The following is a 16,315-nucleotide window of genomic DNA, read 5'->3' as shown; positions in this document are numbered from 1 at the left end:
CATTGTTCTCTAGTCATGGGTAGTGCCACAGCCTCTGTACCATGTTCTCTCCACTATCTTAGGGCAGAGTTCTCTTGCTTGAGGGGACACTTGGGTACATTATTCTAATCTTATTTCTCCTTTTTTTTTTTAAATGTTTATAGTTAACACATGAAAGATTTATGTTAATGTTGTTACTGTTCGTAAAATATCTAATTTTAATCGTTCATCTACTTCTCTTGCAGTTTATCTATTTCCTTTCCTCATTGGCTATTTTTCCCTGTTGGAGCCCTTGTTGCTTATGGCATCCTGCTTTTCCAGCTAGGGTTGGTAGCTTAGTTAATGATAATAATAATAATAATAATAATAATAATAATAATAATAATGATGATGATGATGATGATTATTATTATTATTATTATTATTTTATTATTATTATTATTATTCATTTCCGTATTACCTTTCCTCACTGGGCTAGTTTTCCCTGTTGGAGCCATTGAGCTTATGGCATCCTGCTTTTCCAAATAGGGTTGTAGCTTAGCTAATAATAATAATAATAATAATAATAATAATAATAATAATAATAATAATAATAATAAAAGAAATGAACAGATCTATCATGCCATTAAGAACAGAAGATACCAAGAATATCTGAAATGATAAAAGGCGAGACACATAAAGCCTTAGACAGCTGTTAAGCGAAGGAAAGATAAGTCTTGTTACAATGACCCTAAGCAAAGCCAGTTCACTCTATAGCTGGCTTATAATCGCTTTAGTCTCTCCTACACACTCTCTCGCCGGTCGTCACACACACACACACACACACCACACACACACACCACACACTCCTTCTCTCTTTCTCTTTCTTATCTCATACTTACCCCAACTCCCTCCTCATTCCCCTAAATAACCTCCTACCCCCCCCCCCCCAATGAAGTCATCTATCCCTCGCAGAGATCCCTCTGGTTCCTACAGCTATGCCCTGTCTCATCCTACCCCTCCCTCCCCCCATTTATAAATTCCCTCCCCGCCCCCAACCCTTGCCACGTTGGCACTATGGTGAACTCACTTGCCATGACGTCACTTTTTTTTGCTTTGCTGGTAGAACACATTTGGTTGGTTCTTTGTGGGTTTTTTCTTTATGTTTAATTTAAATGATTATTGCTAAAGATTGAATAATTTATGAAGGGTTATTGATAGTTATGTGGTAACATAATCATGAACATCATGAAGGAATAGTTATTGATAGTTATGTGGTAACATAATCATGAACATCATGAAGGAATAGTTATTGATAGTTATGTGGTAGACCAACCATAATCAGGAAGAGCATGAAGGAATAGTTATTGATAGTTATGTGGTAGATGAAAATAATCATGAAGAACATGAATGAATAGTTATTGATAGCTATGAAGGAATAGTTATTGATAGTTATGTGGTAGACCAAACATAATCATGAAGAGCATAAAGGAATAGTTAATGATAATCACGGAGGAATAGTTATTGATAGTTATGTGGTAAACCAAACATAATCATGAACGTCATGAATGAATAGTTATTGATAACCATGAAGGAATAGTTATTGATAATTATGAAGTAGTTATTGATAGTTATATGATAGACCAAACATAATCATGAACATCATGAAGGAATAGTTATTGATAACCATGACGGAATAGTTACTGATAGTTATGTGGTAGATCAAACATAATCATGAAGAGCATAAAGAAATAGTTATTGATAGTTATGTGGTGGACCAAACTTAATCATGAACATCATGAAGGAATAGTTATTGATAGTTATGTGGTAGGCCAAACTTAATCATGAACATCATGAAGGAATAGTTATTGATAGTTATGTGGTAGATCAAACATAATCATGAAACTGAATTTCATGACCAGTTTTCCTAATTCTATGATGGCCAACAGTTTATACATTATAGAGAATGTAAAGTATAGAAGATACAAAAAAATTACCTTTTAAATATGTAATTTCAGCATTTTAATCACATCACATAAACCAAGGTTATGAATAAACGCCTAATTTCGTTGTGTTTCAGTTTTGAGAAAACAGGATGTACAGCATTAAGAGAGAGAGAGAGAGAGAGAGAGAGAGAGAGAGAGAGAGAGAGAGAGGGCATAATTTGATGAACTCTTGTAGCTCCATCAATGAGTCAACATGAGTAGAAAAGAAGGAATTGTGTGAGCTGTTTCTAACTCACTGTGGCTCGATTATATTTTAAATTATATTTTATTATTTAAATCACAGATATTTAAGAAAAATAATTATAAAAAATTGTTTATTCCTGAATAAAGTAGACGTTATTTCAGCTTTGAGAAAAAAAAAATTGTACCAATATTTTAACGGATTTTGACATACAAGTATTTTTTTTTTCAGAAGACAAACTATTCTATATTTCAGTGAGAGAGAGAGAGAGAGAGAGAGAGAGAGAGAGAGAGAGAGAGAGTTAAACAAAATGTATATAATTAGTGTCCTATTTAAACCCTATTTGAATATTAAACGAATAAGTAGATTTTAATCAACACGATGAAATCTCATTAAAATGATTTTTGTGAAAATATAATTAAAAGTAACCAATAGACATCCTTAATTCTCTCACAAACTTTCAATTAGACCTATGGCAAAACCTCAAAGATTTTAATGAAAATAAAAACCTAGTTATCTCACTATATTTACCTCTTTCTAAGTTCATATTTTATATAGTATAAGTAGAGTTAAATATCTCAAGTGAGGTTGTTTTCCTCAGTAAACTCGGCGTCTTCATATGTGGTTGTGACATTTGCAAATCGTTTGCAATCTTTTTATGTAAGGCGAACCCAAGACTGGGCAGAACCACTGTGAGCTGGGAAAGACAACGTGGGATATATTCTCAGCAAAGAGAGAAGGAAAATAATAAAACTAGAGCAGCTATACGAAGAGGGAAAGAAGATAATAGGAAACGTTCTGATTAAGAAAGAAGGAATAGAAAAGAAAAGAATATATACACCAGATTAGGAAAAAAGAGAAGAAGAAGAAAAAAGAGCTAGAGTAAAGAGAAAAGCCAAGGAGGTGCCGATGGAATGGCGAATCCCTCCGCCCAGCAACTGACTGAAACTGCTTGTCTGTAAAATAGTTACCTCCAAAGCTTAATAATAACTACTTGGTGCAGAAAGCACTGTGTAGCTTTGACTGTAAAAAGAATAATTACATGGTGCAGAAAGCATTGTGTAGCTTTGACTGTGAAAAGAATAACGACTTGGTGCAGAAAGCACTGTGCAGCTTTGACTGTGAAAAGAATAACGACTTGGTGCAGAAAGCACTGTGCAGCTTTGACTGTGAAAAGAATAACGACTCGGTGCAGAAAGCTACACTGTAGCTTTGACTGTGAAAAGAATAACGACTCGGTGCAGAAAGCTACACTGTAGCTTTGACTGTGAAAAGAATAACGACTCGGTGCAGAAAGCTACACTGTAGCTTTGACTGTGAAAAGAATAACGACTTGGTGCAGAAAGCACTGCGCAGCTTTGACTGTGAAAAGAATAACGACTCGGTGCAGAAAGCTACACTGTAGCTTTGACTGTGAAAAGAATAACGACATGGTGCAGAAAGCACTGCGCAGCTTTGACTGTGAAAAGAATAACGACATGGTGCAGAAAGCACTGCGCAGCTTTGACTGTGAAAAGAATAACGACATGGTGCAGAAAGCACTGCGCAGCTTTGACTGTGAAAAGAATAACGACTTGGTGCAGAAAGCACTGCGCAGCTTTGACTGTGAAAAGAATAACGACTTGGTGCAGAAAGCACTGCGCAGCTTTGACTGTGAAAAGAATAACGACATGGTGCAGAAAGCACTGCGCAGCTTTGACTGTGAAAAGAATAACGACATGGTGCAGAAAGCACTGCGCAACTTTGACTGTGAAAAGAATAACGACATGGTGCAGAAAGCACTGCGCAGCTTTGATTGTGAAAAGAGTAACGACATGGTGCAGAAAGCACTGTGCAGCTTTGACTGTGAAAAGAGTAACTACATGGTGCAGAAAGCTACACTGTAGCTTTGACTGTGAAAAGAATAACTACATGGTGCAGAAAGCACTGTGCAGCTTTGACTGTGAAAAGAATAACTACATGGTGCAGAAAGCACTGTGTAGCTTTGACTGTGAAAAGAGTAACGACATGGTGCAGAAAGAACTGTGCAGCTTTGACTGTGAAAAGAGTAACGACATGGTGCAGAAAGCTACACTGTAGCTTTGACTGTGAAAAGAATAACGACATGGTGCAGAAAGCTACACTGTAGCTTTGACTGTGAAAAGAATAACGACATGGTGCAGAAAGCACTGTGCAGCTTTGACTGTGAAAAGAGTAACGACATGGTGCAGAAAGCTACACTGTAGCTTTGACTGTGAAAAGAATAACGACATGGTGCAGAAAGCTACACTGTAGCTTTGACTGTGAAAAGAATAACGACATGGTGCAGAAAGCTACACTGTAGCTTTGACTGTGAAAAGAATAACGACATGGTGCAGAAAGCTACACTGTAGCTTTGACTGTGAAAAGAATAACGACATGGTGCAGAAAGCACTGTGCAGCTTTGACTGTGAAAAGAGTAACGACATGGTGCAGAAAGCTACACTGTAGCTTTGACTGTGAAAAGAATAACGACATGGTGCAGAAAGCTACACTGTAGCTTTGACTGTGAAAAGAATAACGACATGGTGCAGAAAGCTACACTGTAGCTTTGATTGTGAAAAGAATAACTACATGGTGCAGAAAGCACTGTGCAGCTTTGACTGTGAAAAGAATAACGACATGGTGCAGAAAGCATTGTGTAGCTTTGACTGTGGAAAGAATAATGACATGGTGCAGAAAGCACTGTGTAGCTTTGACTGTGAAAAGAGTAACGACATGGTGCAGAAAGCACTGTGTAGCTTTGACTGTGAAAAGAGTAACGACATGGTGCAGAAAGCACTGTGTAGCTTTGACTGTGAAAAGAGTAACGACATGGTGCAGAAAGCACTGTGTAGCTTTGACTGTGAAAAGAGTAACGACATGGTGCAGAAAGCACTGTGTAGCTTTGACTGTGAAAAGAATAACTACATGGTGCAGAAAGCACTGTGTAGCTTTGACTGTGAAAAGAATAACTACATGGTGCAGAAAGCACTGTGTAGCTTCGACTGTGAAAAGAATAACTACATGGTGCAGAAAGCACTGTGCAGCTTTGACTGTGAAAAGAATAACTACATGGTGCAGAAAGCACTGTGCAGCTTTGACTGTGAAAAGAATAACTACATGGTGCAGAAAACAGTGTGGAGCTTTGATTGTGAAAAGAATAACTACATGTTGCAGAAAGCATTGTGTAGCTTTGACTGTGAAAAGAATAACTACATGGTGCAGAAAGCACTGTGCAGCTTCGACTATGAAAAGAATAACTACATGGTGCAGAAAGCACTGTGCAGCTTTGACTGTGAAAAGAATAACTACATGGTGCAGAAAGCACTGTGCAGCTTTGACTGTGAAAAGAATAACTACATGGTGCAGAAAGCACTGTGCAGCTTTGACTGTGAAAAGAATAACTACATGTTGCAGAAAGCATTGTGTAGCTTTGACTGTGAAAAGAATAACTACATGGTGCAGAAAGCACTGTGCAGCTTCGACTATGAAAAGAATAACTACATGGTGCAGAAAGCACTGTGCAGCTTTGACTGTGAAAAGAATAACTACATGGTGCAGAAAGCACTGTGCAGCTTTGACTGTGAAAAGAATAACTACATGGTGCAGAAAACAGTGTGGAGCTTTGATTGTGAAAAGAATAACTACATGTTGCAGAAAGCATTGTGTAGCTTTGACTGTGAAAAGAATAACTACATGGTGCAGAAAGCATTGTGTAGCTTTGACTGTGAAAAGAATGCATTGTGTAGCTTTGACTGTGAAAAGAATAACTACTAAGTGGAGAAAGCATTGTGTAGGTTTGACTTTGAAAAGAATAACTACTAAGTGGAGAAAGCATTGTGTAGGTTTGACTGTGAAAAGAATAACTACTAAGTGGAGAAAGCATTGTGTAGGTTTGACTGTGAAAAGAATAACTACTAAGTGCAGAAAGCATTGTGTAGCTTTGATTGTGAAAAGAATAACTACATGGTGCAGAAAGCACTGTGAAGCTTTGACTGTGAAAAGAATAACTACATGGTGCAGAAAGCACTGTGCAGCTTTGACTGTGAAAAGAATAACTACTTGGTGCAGAAAGCATTATGTAGCTTCGACTGTGAAAAGAATAACTTGGTGCAGAAAGCATTGTGTAGCTTTGACTGTGAAAAGAATAACTACATGGTGCAGAAAGCATTGTGTAGCTTTGATTGTGAAAAGAATAACTACTAAGTGGAGAAAGCATTGTGTAGCTTTGACTGTGAAAAGAATAACTACATGGTGCAGAGCAGGGCGACAAGATAGCAGAATATGCACTCGTCTGACGCCGCCTAGTCCAACGCAAGTGAGGAAAAACATGGATCATCAAAATATCAATTTTAACTTCGTTTTGTTACACTGATAATGATAAATGACATGGTTGTTGATAATGTTCCTTCATGTAAAGCCCTTGACAATAACTACGTTGCTTAGTCTAGATGCCTTCCTTGTTTCAGCTTACACGAGAGAGAGAGAGAGAGAGAGAGAGAGAGAGAGAGAGAGAGAGAGAGAGAGAGAGAGAGTAACGAATACAGATCAAGAGTCAGTCTAAGAAAAGGAAAGATGAGGGTAGAATGACTGAAAAGTAGGTACAATAACGAGAGAGAGAGAGAGAGAGAGAGAGAGAGAGAGAGAGAGAGAGAGAGAGAGAGAGAGAGAGATGCGTAGCTGCTATTTCACTTTATCTACTTAGAAGAGACTAGCTATGGTAAGCAGTTCTTGTAGGAGAAGGACACTCCAAAATCAAACCACTGCTCTCTAGTCTTGGGTAGTGCTATAGCCTCTGTACCACGGTCTTCTACTGACTTGGGTTAGAGTTCTCTTGCTGGAGAGCTCTTTACTTCCTTTCCTCACTGGGAAATTTTCCCTGTCGGAGCCCTAGGGTTTTTAGCATCTTGTTTTTCCACCTAGGGTTGTAGCTTAGCTAGTAATAATAATAATAATGAATTTTTTCTTTTCTTTCAGAGATGAAAACGTGGATGCTCGTACTACTGTTGGTGGGGACTTTCTGCGTCTCCTCAACTTTGGCTAAGGTATGTCTAAATGATGGAAGAATAATTTAGTAAGTATTATGAAATACTTCTCCATCTTTCTTCTTGTTTTCCTTCTTTCTATCAGTCTCATTTTCTTCAAATTTCCTTTCCAGTTTATTTCAACAGTAATTTGCCCTTCTAGTATTACTTGAGCATTTTCGTTTTTTTTTCACCTTATCGACACTTTCATCTCTCTCTCTCTCTCTCTCTCTCTCTCTCTCTCTCTCTCTCTCTCTCTCTCGTTATTGTACCTACTTTTCACAGTCATTCTACCCTCTTCTTTCCTTTCCTTAGACTGACTCTTGATCTGTATTCGTTATACTTCGAATACAGACCAATTGCTGTCTTTAATTTTCCCTACAAGCCTTTGCAAATGTAACTATAGTCCATTTCTTTTAGCGAGGCGGATTTGCACCGACTCGCAACGGTGCCCTTTTAGCTCGGAAAAGTTTCCTGATCGCTGATTGGTTGGGCAAGATCATTCTAACCAATCAGCGATCAGGACACTTTTCCGAGCTAAAAGGGCACCACTGTGAGTCGGTGCAAACATGCCTCGCTGTCTAACCAATCAACGATCAGGAAACTTTTCCGAGCTTAAAGGGCACCGCTGCGAGTCGGTGCAAATATGCCTCGCTAAAAGAAATTGACTATAGAAAGCCTCTAGATAACCTCTATAAAAAAGTCTATAGATATGTAACGTTTGTACATAGATGTGCTTGCAATATTTTCTTTTATAATTAGTCTTTTTGTACTGAGAATTTACTTCACGAACAATGGCCTAATCAGAGGAGGTTGATATCACATTTAAGCCTCCGTTATATAACTCTTTATATCAATACTTCAATTAAATATTGTATCTGCCACACACAAGTACTTGGCTGAGATTATCCGTTTAGTTTTTTCGTCACTACTTCTACATCATTGGGAAATTTAATTTTTCATTCATATTTAAAAATCAAATTTTGTTATTTTTCAAGATTTTAACTTACAGATAAATATATAATTACAAATTTCTGGTTACAAATTTGAAGAAAATTATAAAATTTTTGCTTAAACATTACATTTTTTTTGGAGGAATATAATGATCTGTTTAATTCTCTTTTAAACAATTTTCAATGTACCAATTTTTTTTTTTTTTTTTGGTGACGAAATTAAAACTCGGATCATCATTTCAATGGAGATGACGTCATATACTTACATTAACTAATTTTCTCTTGTTCAATTGAATATTCATTCATCCATTCATCTTTGCCCAATTTTAAATTATTCACATTTTCTTGTAATCATTCATTTCATTCACCACACTATTTTGATTTATTCACCTTCTTGAGAACTCTTTCTTTTCATTCTCTCGCGCTTTTTCAATTCAAATCACATTCTTTTGCATTGCTTTATAGTTCATTATTTTATACATCATTAATTCTGTCGGGCACGATTTTAGAGTTTATTAATTCTCTCTGCCACTATTCTAGAGTTCATTAATTCTCTCTGGACTATTTTATACTTCATTCACTCTCTCTCTCTCGCACTATCTTATAGTTCATTACTTCTCTCTAGCACTATTTTATAGTTCACTAATTCTTTTTGCATTATTTTATAGTACATTAATTCTCTCCGGCACTAATTTATTGTTCATTCATTCTCTCTGGCACTATTATTGCTCATAAAATCTCTCTCGCACTATTCTATAGTTCATTCATTCTCTCTGGCACTATTTTATAGTTCATAAATTAACTGGCATTATTTCGTAAGTTCATTCATTCATTCTAGCATTATTTCATACTTCATAAATTCTCTCTGGCACTATTTTATAGTTCATTTATTCTATTTTGTCCCGCACTACTTTATAGTTCATTCATTCTCTCTCGCACTATTCTATAGTTCACTCATTCTCTCTGGCACTATTTTATAGTTCATTTATTCTGTCTGGTACTACTTTAAAGTTCATTCATTCTCTCTCGCACTATTCTACAATTCACTCATTCTCTCTGACACTATTTTATAGTTCATTTATTCTATTCTGTCTGGCACTACTTTATAGTTCATTCATTCTCTCTCGCACTATTCTATAGTTCACTCATTCTCTCTGGCACTATTTTATAGTTCATTTATTCTGTCTGGTACTACTTTAAAGTTCATTCATTCTCTCTCGCACTATTCTACAGTTCACTCATTCTCTCTGACACTATTTTATAGTTCATTTATTCTATTCTGTCCGGCACTACTTTATAGTTCATTCATTCTCTCTCGCACTATTCTATAGTTCACTCATTCTCTCTAGCGCTATTTTATAGTTCATTTATTCTGTCTGGTACTACTTTATAGTTCATTCATTCTCTCTCGCACTATTCTATAGTTCACTCATTCTCTCTGGCACTATTTTATAGTTCATAAATTCACTGGCATTATTTCGTAAGTTCACTCATTCTTTCTAGCATTATTTCATACTTCATAAATTCTCTCTGGCACTATTTTATAGTTCATTTATTCTCTCTGGCACTATTTTATAGCTCATAAATTCACTAATATTTTAAGAGTTCATTTATTCTCTCTAGCATTATTCTATACATCATTCATTGTCTCTGGCACTATTTTATAGTTCACTCATTCTCTCTGGCGCTATTTTATAGTTCATTTATTCTATTCTGTCTGGCACTACTTTATAGTTCATTCATTCTCTCTCGCACTATTCTATACTTCACTCATTCTCTCTGGCACTATTTTATAGTTCATAAATTAACTGGCATTATTTCGTAAGTTCATACATTCCTTCTAGTATTATTCATACTTCATAAATTCTCTCTGACACTATTTTATAGTTCATTCAATCTCTCTGGCACTGTTTTATCGCTCATAAATTCACTAATATTTTAAGAGTTCATTTATTCTCTCTGTCACTATTCTATACTTCATTCATTTTCTCTGGCACTATTTTATAGTTCATAAATTCTCTCTGGCACTATTCTATACATCATTCATTTTCTCTGGCTCTATTTTATAGCTCATAAATTCACTAATATTTTAAGAGTTCATTTATTCTCTCTAGCACTATTCTATACTTCATTCATTTTCTCTGGCACTATTTTATAGTTCATCTATTCTGTCTGGCACTATTTTATAGTTCATTCATTCTCTCTGGCACTATTCTATAGTTCACTCATTCTCCCTGGCACTATTCTATAGTTCATTTATTCTGTCTGGTACTACTTTATAGTTCATTCATTCTCTCTCGCACTATTCTATAGTTCATTCATTCTCTCTCGCACTATTCTATAGTTCATAAATTCTCTCTGACCCTATTCTATAGTTCATTCATTCTCTCTGGCACTATTTTATAGTTCATAAATTTACTCTGGCACCATTTCATAGTTCATTAATTATCTCTGGCACTATTTTATAGTTCATAAATTCTCTCTGACCCTATTCTATAGTTCATTCATTCTCTCTGGCACTATTTTATAGTTCATAAATTCTCTCTGACCCTATTCTATAGTTCATTCATTCTCTCTGGCACTATTTTATAGCTCATAAATTCACTCTGACCCTATTCTATAGTTCATTCATTCTCTCTGGCACTAATTCAATGTATAAGTTCTCTCCTGCACCATTGAATGCGCATATATTCACCCTCTCTTTGCACTGTTGATTCTGCTTCCAGAGCAAAAGTACCAAGAAGGCGTACACGGAAGACCACAAGAAGCACATCGCTAACATAGAGGCCAAACTCGAGCAGCTTCGCGAAATGGAGGAGGAGGTTAGGTCTACAGAAGAAAAAATCAGACTAGTCTATATATTAAAAAAAAGGAGTTACAGGCTTTTAAGGAAGAAGAGACCGTGCTGTTATAATACTAGCTTATTCTAGACATCTTATTAGAGCAATAGACCTACATAGACTTGAGACTATAAGATCATGATATGCATCTAGAAAGTATAGGCCTAAATAGAGTTACAGGCTCTACTAAGGAACAAGAGACCGTGCTTTTATAATACTAGCTTATTCTAGACATCTTATTAGAGCAATAGACCTACATAGACTTGAGACTATAAGATCATGATATGCATCTAGAAAGTATAGGCCTAAATAGAGTTACAGGCTCTACTAAGGAACAAGAGACCGTGCTTTTATAATACTAGCTTATTCTAAAAGACACCAATCATCTTATTAGATAATTAAACTACTATAGACCTAAGACTATAAGACTATAAGATTATGATATGCATCTAGAAAGTATAGGCCTAAATGAATTTCATTGCTTTGCACTTTTTAATTCAATAATCTTAACTGGATTAAATACTTAAGAAAATAATAAACTTATATTCTTTGTAAGATATAAAAAGTATTTGTTAGTAGTTTAACATTGTTCAAATACAAATAACGAGTTAGTGTAGCCTATATATTTAGTTGATTATCGGAATTAGTATTGTTAACTAAACTCAGGATTATCTTTTAAATTACAATTTAAGTAATTAAAAAAACCCTTAAAACGGGGTATACACGATCGAAGGTTCGTCGAACCTGCTTGTCAAACGGTTGGAAGAGATGGAGTCAGCTACAAATGCACGAGATTTGTGGACAATGAAGCCCCGCCCACAAAAGTCAGGCGAAAACAGACTATTTTCGAGCCGTGCGACGAACGTGTTCGACAACCAAATGTGTTCAAACGTTCGAACATCACTTCAAACACTTGCCTGTCGAACTGTTCGAACGTGTAACCCCGCTTTAAGTCTCATTCCTAAAGGCCTGATCCACTCAAAGTAAAACTTTTTTTTTTTATCTTTTATTATGAAAATACAATTACATTTTCTTAACATACATTTTTTCCTTTTATAAAGAAATATTCCTTAACAAATTATAATTTACATTTTTGTATATACATTATATAACATTAATATATGATAAATTAAACTTTTATTTTATTATTTTTCTAAATATGTTTTCAAGTTAGAAACATACTGATTTGTGAAAATATTTTTAACACGATTCTTATATCCAATAATATTTACATTAAATGTATTTAACAGTCTATTCTTTATACACTTAATAATTTGCTGTTCAGCACTTATTCCCAATTGTCTTGCCATCCAGATACTTGAAATAAAATCTGCTATTATTACCATTGCTGTATTTTCATCTCTTTTCAGATCGAATCCGAAATAGCTCTGGTTGAGGACGAAGAAACAGCGGTTATCCTTGACCAAGAGGAAGACGATGATTACCAGGCCGAGGAAGTGGAATCGGACGAGGATGATGATGAAGCAGGAGAAGAGGAGGAGGAGGATGAGAGGGAGGAGCCAAAAGGTGAAGAGAAATATTTTCTTTAACGGTTTTTTTTTAAAGAACACTGAAAACAAAATCAAATAGGCAGTAAGGCATGATATTCGCCTCTATGGAGTTTAGAATACGAAATTAAAAATAAGGAATTTTGATTCAAAATCTAGAATGGGAAGTAAAAATGAAAAAGTAAATTACGTAATTAAAAACTATTATAAGCATTTCACTCCAAGGTTTTTATCAATTCTTTCGTTTGAAGATTTTAATTTTAAAACTACGTCAGTTTTAGACAAATTATGAAAGCTGAGATATTGTTGTAGTGAAGAGAATTCTTTTTCTTAACGGGTTTCTTAATTTTCTGTTTATAAAATTTCGTTGATCTTGGCTTTTCATGTAGTGGATGGTCGAGATTATATTGTGGTAACTGAGGTTAAAATTAGAGAGTTGGTGTTGCTATAAGGGGGTGGTTTGAGTAAAATGTAAGATAATAGTTACTGTACCATTCAATAATAATAATAATAATAATAATAACTAGCGGAACCGTGTAAATTACACGAAATTATATTTTCAATACCAATTATCATGTTCCCAACCTATACATGTTTGAATAAAATGTCCCGAGATTATTTTTATAATCGAGATTATGGAAATTGATAGGACTCAATTTTTTGTCTAATATTTAAAAAAAAAAAGTCAGGTGCCAAAGACAAAATTGGGAAAAGTATATAAGACGTGCTTTGGTTAAGTAATCAAAGTCTCATGTGAATCTATATGAGTATACCATGAAATGATTTCCGTTTTCTTTAAAGCGTGAATTTGTAAGAGTATACCATGAAATTATTTCCGTTTTCTTTAAAGCGTGAATTTGTAAGAGCGTACCATGAAATGATTTCCGTTTTCTTTAAAGCGTGAATTTGTAAGAGTATACCATGAAATTGTTTCCGTTTTCTTTAAAGCGTGAATTTGTAAGAGCGTACCATGAAATGATTTCCGTTTTCTTTAAAGCGTGACAAAATAAATAACTCACGCTACCGTACTAATATATAGATAATCAACTATTAAAATAATAATAATAACAACAACAACAACACTAACAATAACACCTTCCAAACTTCCCTTAGGTGACCCTTGCAACGACATGTACTGCGGCGCAGGCCGTGAGTGCGTTATCTCCGATGACGGGGAAGGGGAGTGTCTGTGCCAGGGAGTCTGCGAGGAGGAAATTGACCCACGCAGGAAGGCGAGTTCTTTTCATCAATTCATTTTAGTTAATATCTATTATATGTAGTTCATTAAATGATTAAATTGATATCTTGGTGGGTCTGCGTGTGTTATATAGATGGTTAATGTGATGTTTTATTTTGATAAGATGTTGTTGTTTATGTATTAAAGTATGTAATTTTTTTATTTGGTTCAGAATTTCTTGGTGGTTAAATCTATCTATCTATCTATCTATCTGTCTCTTTCTCTACCTACCTATCTATATAACTATCTATCTCCATCTATTTTCTTATACAATATATACAGTATATATATATATTCATATATATATATATATATATATATATATATATATATATAAATGTATGTATAGACTATACATACATGCTGTATATATATATATATATATATATATATATATATATATATATATATATATATATACTGTATATATATATATATATATATATATATATATATATATACTGTATATATATATATATATATATATATATATATATATATATATATATATACACACATAAAATAATTCCATCTAGTTAAAGAAAACGCAGTATATGTAAGTCTCTACTACGTAAAAGAGCAAAGAACTCGCAGACTTCTGTATTCTCAGAACTGTAAAACAAACTAAGCTAAAGGTCAAGGAAAATCAACACATCACCCAAGCAGGCTGGAGTTTAAGTCCTACAACCTTACAAGATAAAAGACGAGTAATTTTCTAATTTAGTTTCTTTTCACAGCCAAATGCAATAGGAAAGGCCATAATTTTATGTTCACGAGAAAACACATGTATGTAAACAAGTACACAAGTACAGTAGTATTCTGTAAATTGGTACAGCTGTAGGGTATGACACTGAAACAGTTTTAACATTCTGGAGTATCTTTTTATTGAGGGTATACTGTACCAACCGTGTGTCACACGATCGTACATAGTAACGACATTTAATTTTGTGTATATACTATGTTTGTATCTTCGCTCTCCCCTCGCACCAAAAAGAACATGAAATAACATACATGTTTTTTCTCACCGTTAACTGTTAACCGATTGAACAGGAAATTTCCTGTTGCATTGAGTTTTGTATATAAAGGCGAGTGTCTGTAATAAAGTTACTCAGTTGCTTTCATCCTGTCTTTGAGTGACAACCTCATCTCTGATCGTCACATTTGGTGAATACCCTTTTATCCCAACACATATTTTCTGTTTCTCTTTTCATTTCTTCACTTGTCTTATCCATTTTCTAAACCTCTTTTTTTATTCCACATATATTTTGTAATTTCAATTTTATTCCCAACATTCAGTCTTATCAATTCACCTATATTTCCAACACCCATGTTCTAATACCCTTTTATTTCCCAAACTCAATTTACCCATTCCTTTCTATTCCCAACACCCATTTTCTGATTCCCTTTTATTTTCCACACCCATGTTCTCATTCCCTTTTATTTCCCAAAGTCAATTTACCCATTCCTTTCTATTCACAACACCCATTTTCTGATTCCCTTTTATTTTCCACACTCATTTTATAATTCCCTTTTATTTCCCAAACTCAATGTGTCAATTCCCCTCTATTCCCAACACCCATGTTCTAATTCCCTTTTATTTTCCTCACCCATGTTCTCATTCCCTTTTATTTCCCAAACTCAATTTATCAATTCCTTTCTATTCCCAACACCCATTTTCTGATTCCCTTTTATTTTCCACACCCATGTTCTCATTCCCTTTTATTTCCCAAACTCAATTTGTCAATTCCCCTCTGTTCCCAACACCCATGTTGTAATTCCCTTTTATTTTCTACACCCATGTTCTAATTCCCTTTTAGTTTCCACACACGTTCTAATTCCCTTTTATTTCCCAAACTCAATTTGTCAATTCCTTTCTATTCACAAGACCCATTTTCTGATTCCCTTTTTATTTTCCACATCTATCTTGCCAATTTCCTTAAATTCCCCTTCCCCATTAGCTAATCCCTCCATGTTCCCCACAGGTCTGCAGCAACCTGAATGAAACCTGGGTTTCCGACTGCGAACTGTACCGCCAGCGTTGCTTGTGCGAGGATGAGGAACCCACTTGCAAGAAGGAGGAATACAGCCACATGCACATTGATTATTACGGTGAATGCCAGGAATTCAAGGTGAGAATCTCTATCTCTCTCTCTCTCTCTCTCTCTCTCTCTCTCTCTCTCTCTCTCTCTCTCTCTCTCTCTCTCTCTCTCTCTCATCCCAGACCATCCAAGACTGGAAGATGCAAAATACAGCGGAAGATGCATTAGCAACTCTCTGGTGGATATACGAGGTGCCTCACACTGAGGGACCTGGGGGAACCCAAACATAAAATAAGGCAAATAAGGTATAAGTATCTCTCTCTCTCTCTCTCTCTCTCTCTCTCTCTCTCTCTCTCTCTCTCTCTCTCTCTCTCTCATCCCAGACCATCCAAGACTGGAAGATGCAAAATACAGTGGAAGATGCATTAGCAACTCTCTGGTGGATATACGAGGTGCCTCACACTGAGGGACCTGGGGGAACCCAAACATAAAATAAGGCAAATAAGGCATAAGGCTCTCTCTCTCTCTCTCTCTCTCTCTCTCTCTCTCTCTCTCTCTCTCTCTCTCTC

At 35.2% G+C, this 16,315-nt stretch overlaps 2 protein-coding genes across 2 annotated transcripts in view; both read left to right on the top strand.

Annotated features, from left to right (window-relative positions):
• Positions 1-16,315, top strand: part of SPARC (secreted protein, acidic, cysteine-rich) — a 92,819-nt gene that overhangs the window by 21,660 nt on the left and 54,844 nt on the right. The window contains exons 2-6 of the mRNA XM_068391659.1: positions 7,123-7,190; positions 10,849-10,944; positions 12,333-12,489; positions 13,584-13,702; positions 15,690-15,836. Of these exons, the coding sequence (XP_068247760.1) occupies positions 7,125-7,190; positions 10,849-10,944; positions 12,333-12,489; positions 13,584-13,702; positions 15,690-15,836 (585 nt within the window). The 5' untranslated portion in view covers positions 7,123-7,124. The remainder of the gene's footprint in view (positions 1-7,122; positions 7,191-10,848; positions 10,945-12,332; positions 12,490-13,583; positions 13,703-15,689; positions 15,837-16,315) is intronic.
• LOC137657327 (uncharacterized) lies at positions 4,738-5,922 on the top strand. The gene has a single exon (XM_068391660.1). It carries the CDS (start codon positions 4,738-4,740, stop codon positions 5,920-5,922), a length of 1,185 nt encoding a protein of 394 aa, XP_068247761.1.

The sequence above is a fragment of the Palaemon carinicauda genome, chromosome 18 (genome assembly GCF_036898095.1).
Source record: "Palaemon carinicauda isolate YSFRI2023 chromosome 18, ASM3689809v2, whole genome shotgun sequence".
Classification (NCBI taxonomy): domain Eukaryota; kingdom Metazoa; phylum Arthropoda; class Malacostraca; order Decapoda; family Palaemonidae; genus Palaemon; species Palaemon carinicauda.
Note: the sequence above shows the minus strand (reverse complement) of the source record. Positions and strands in the feature narration are given on the sequence as shown.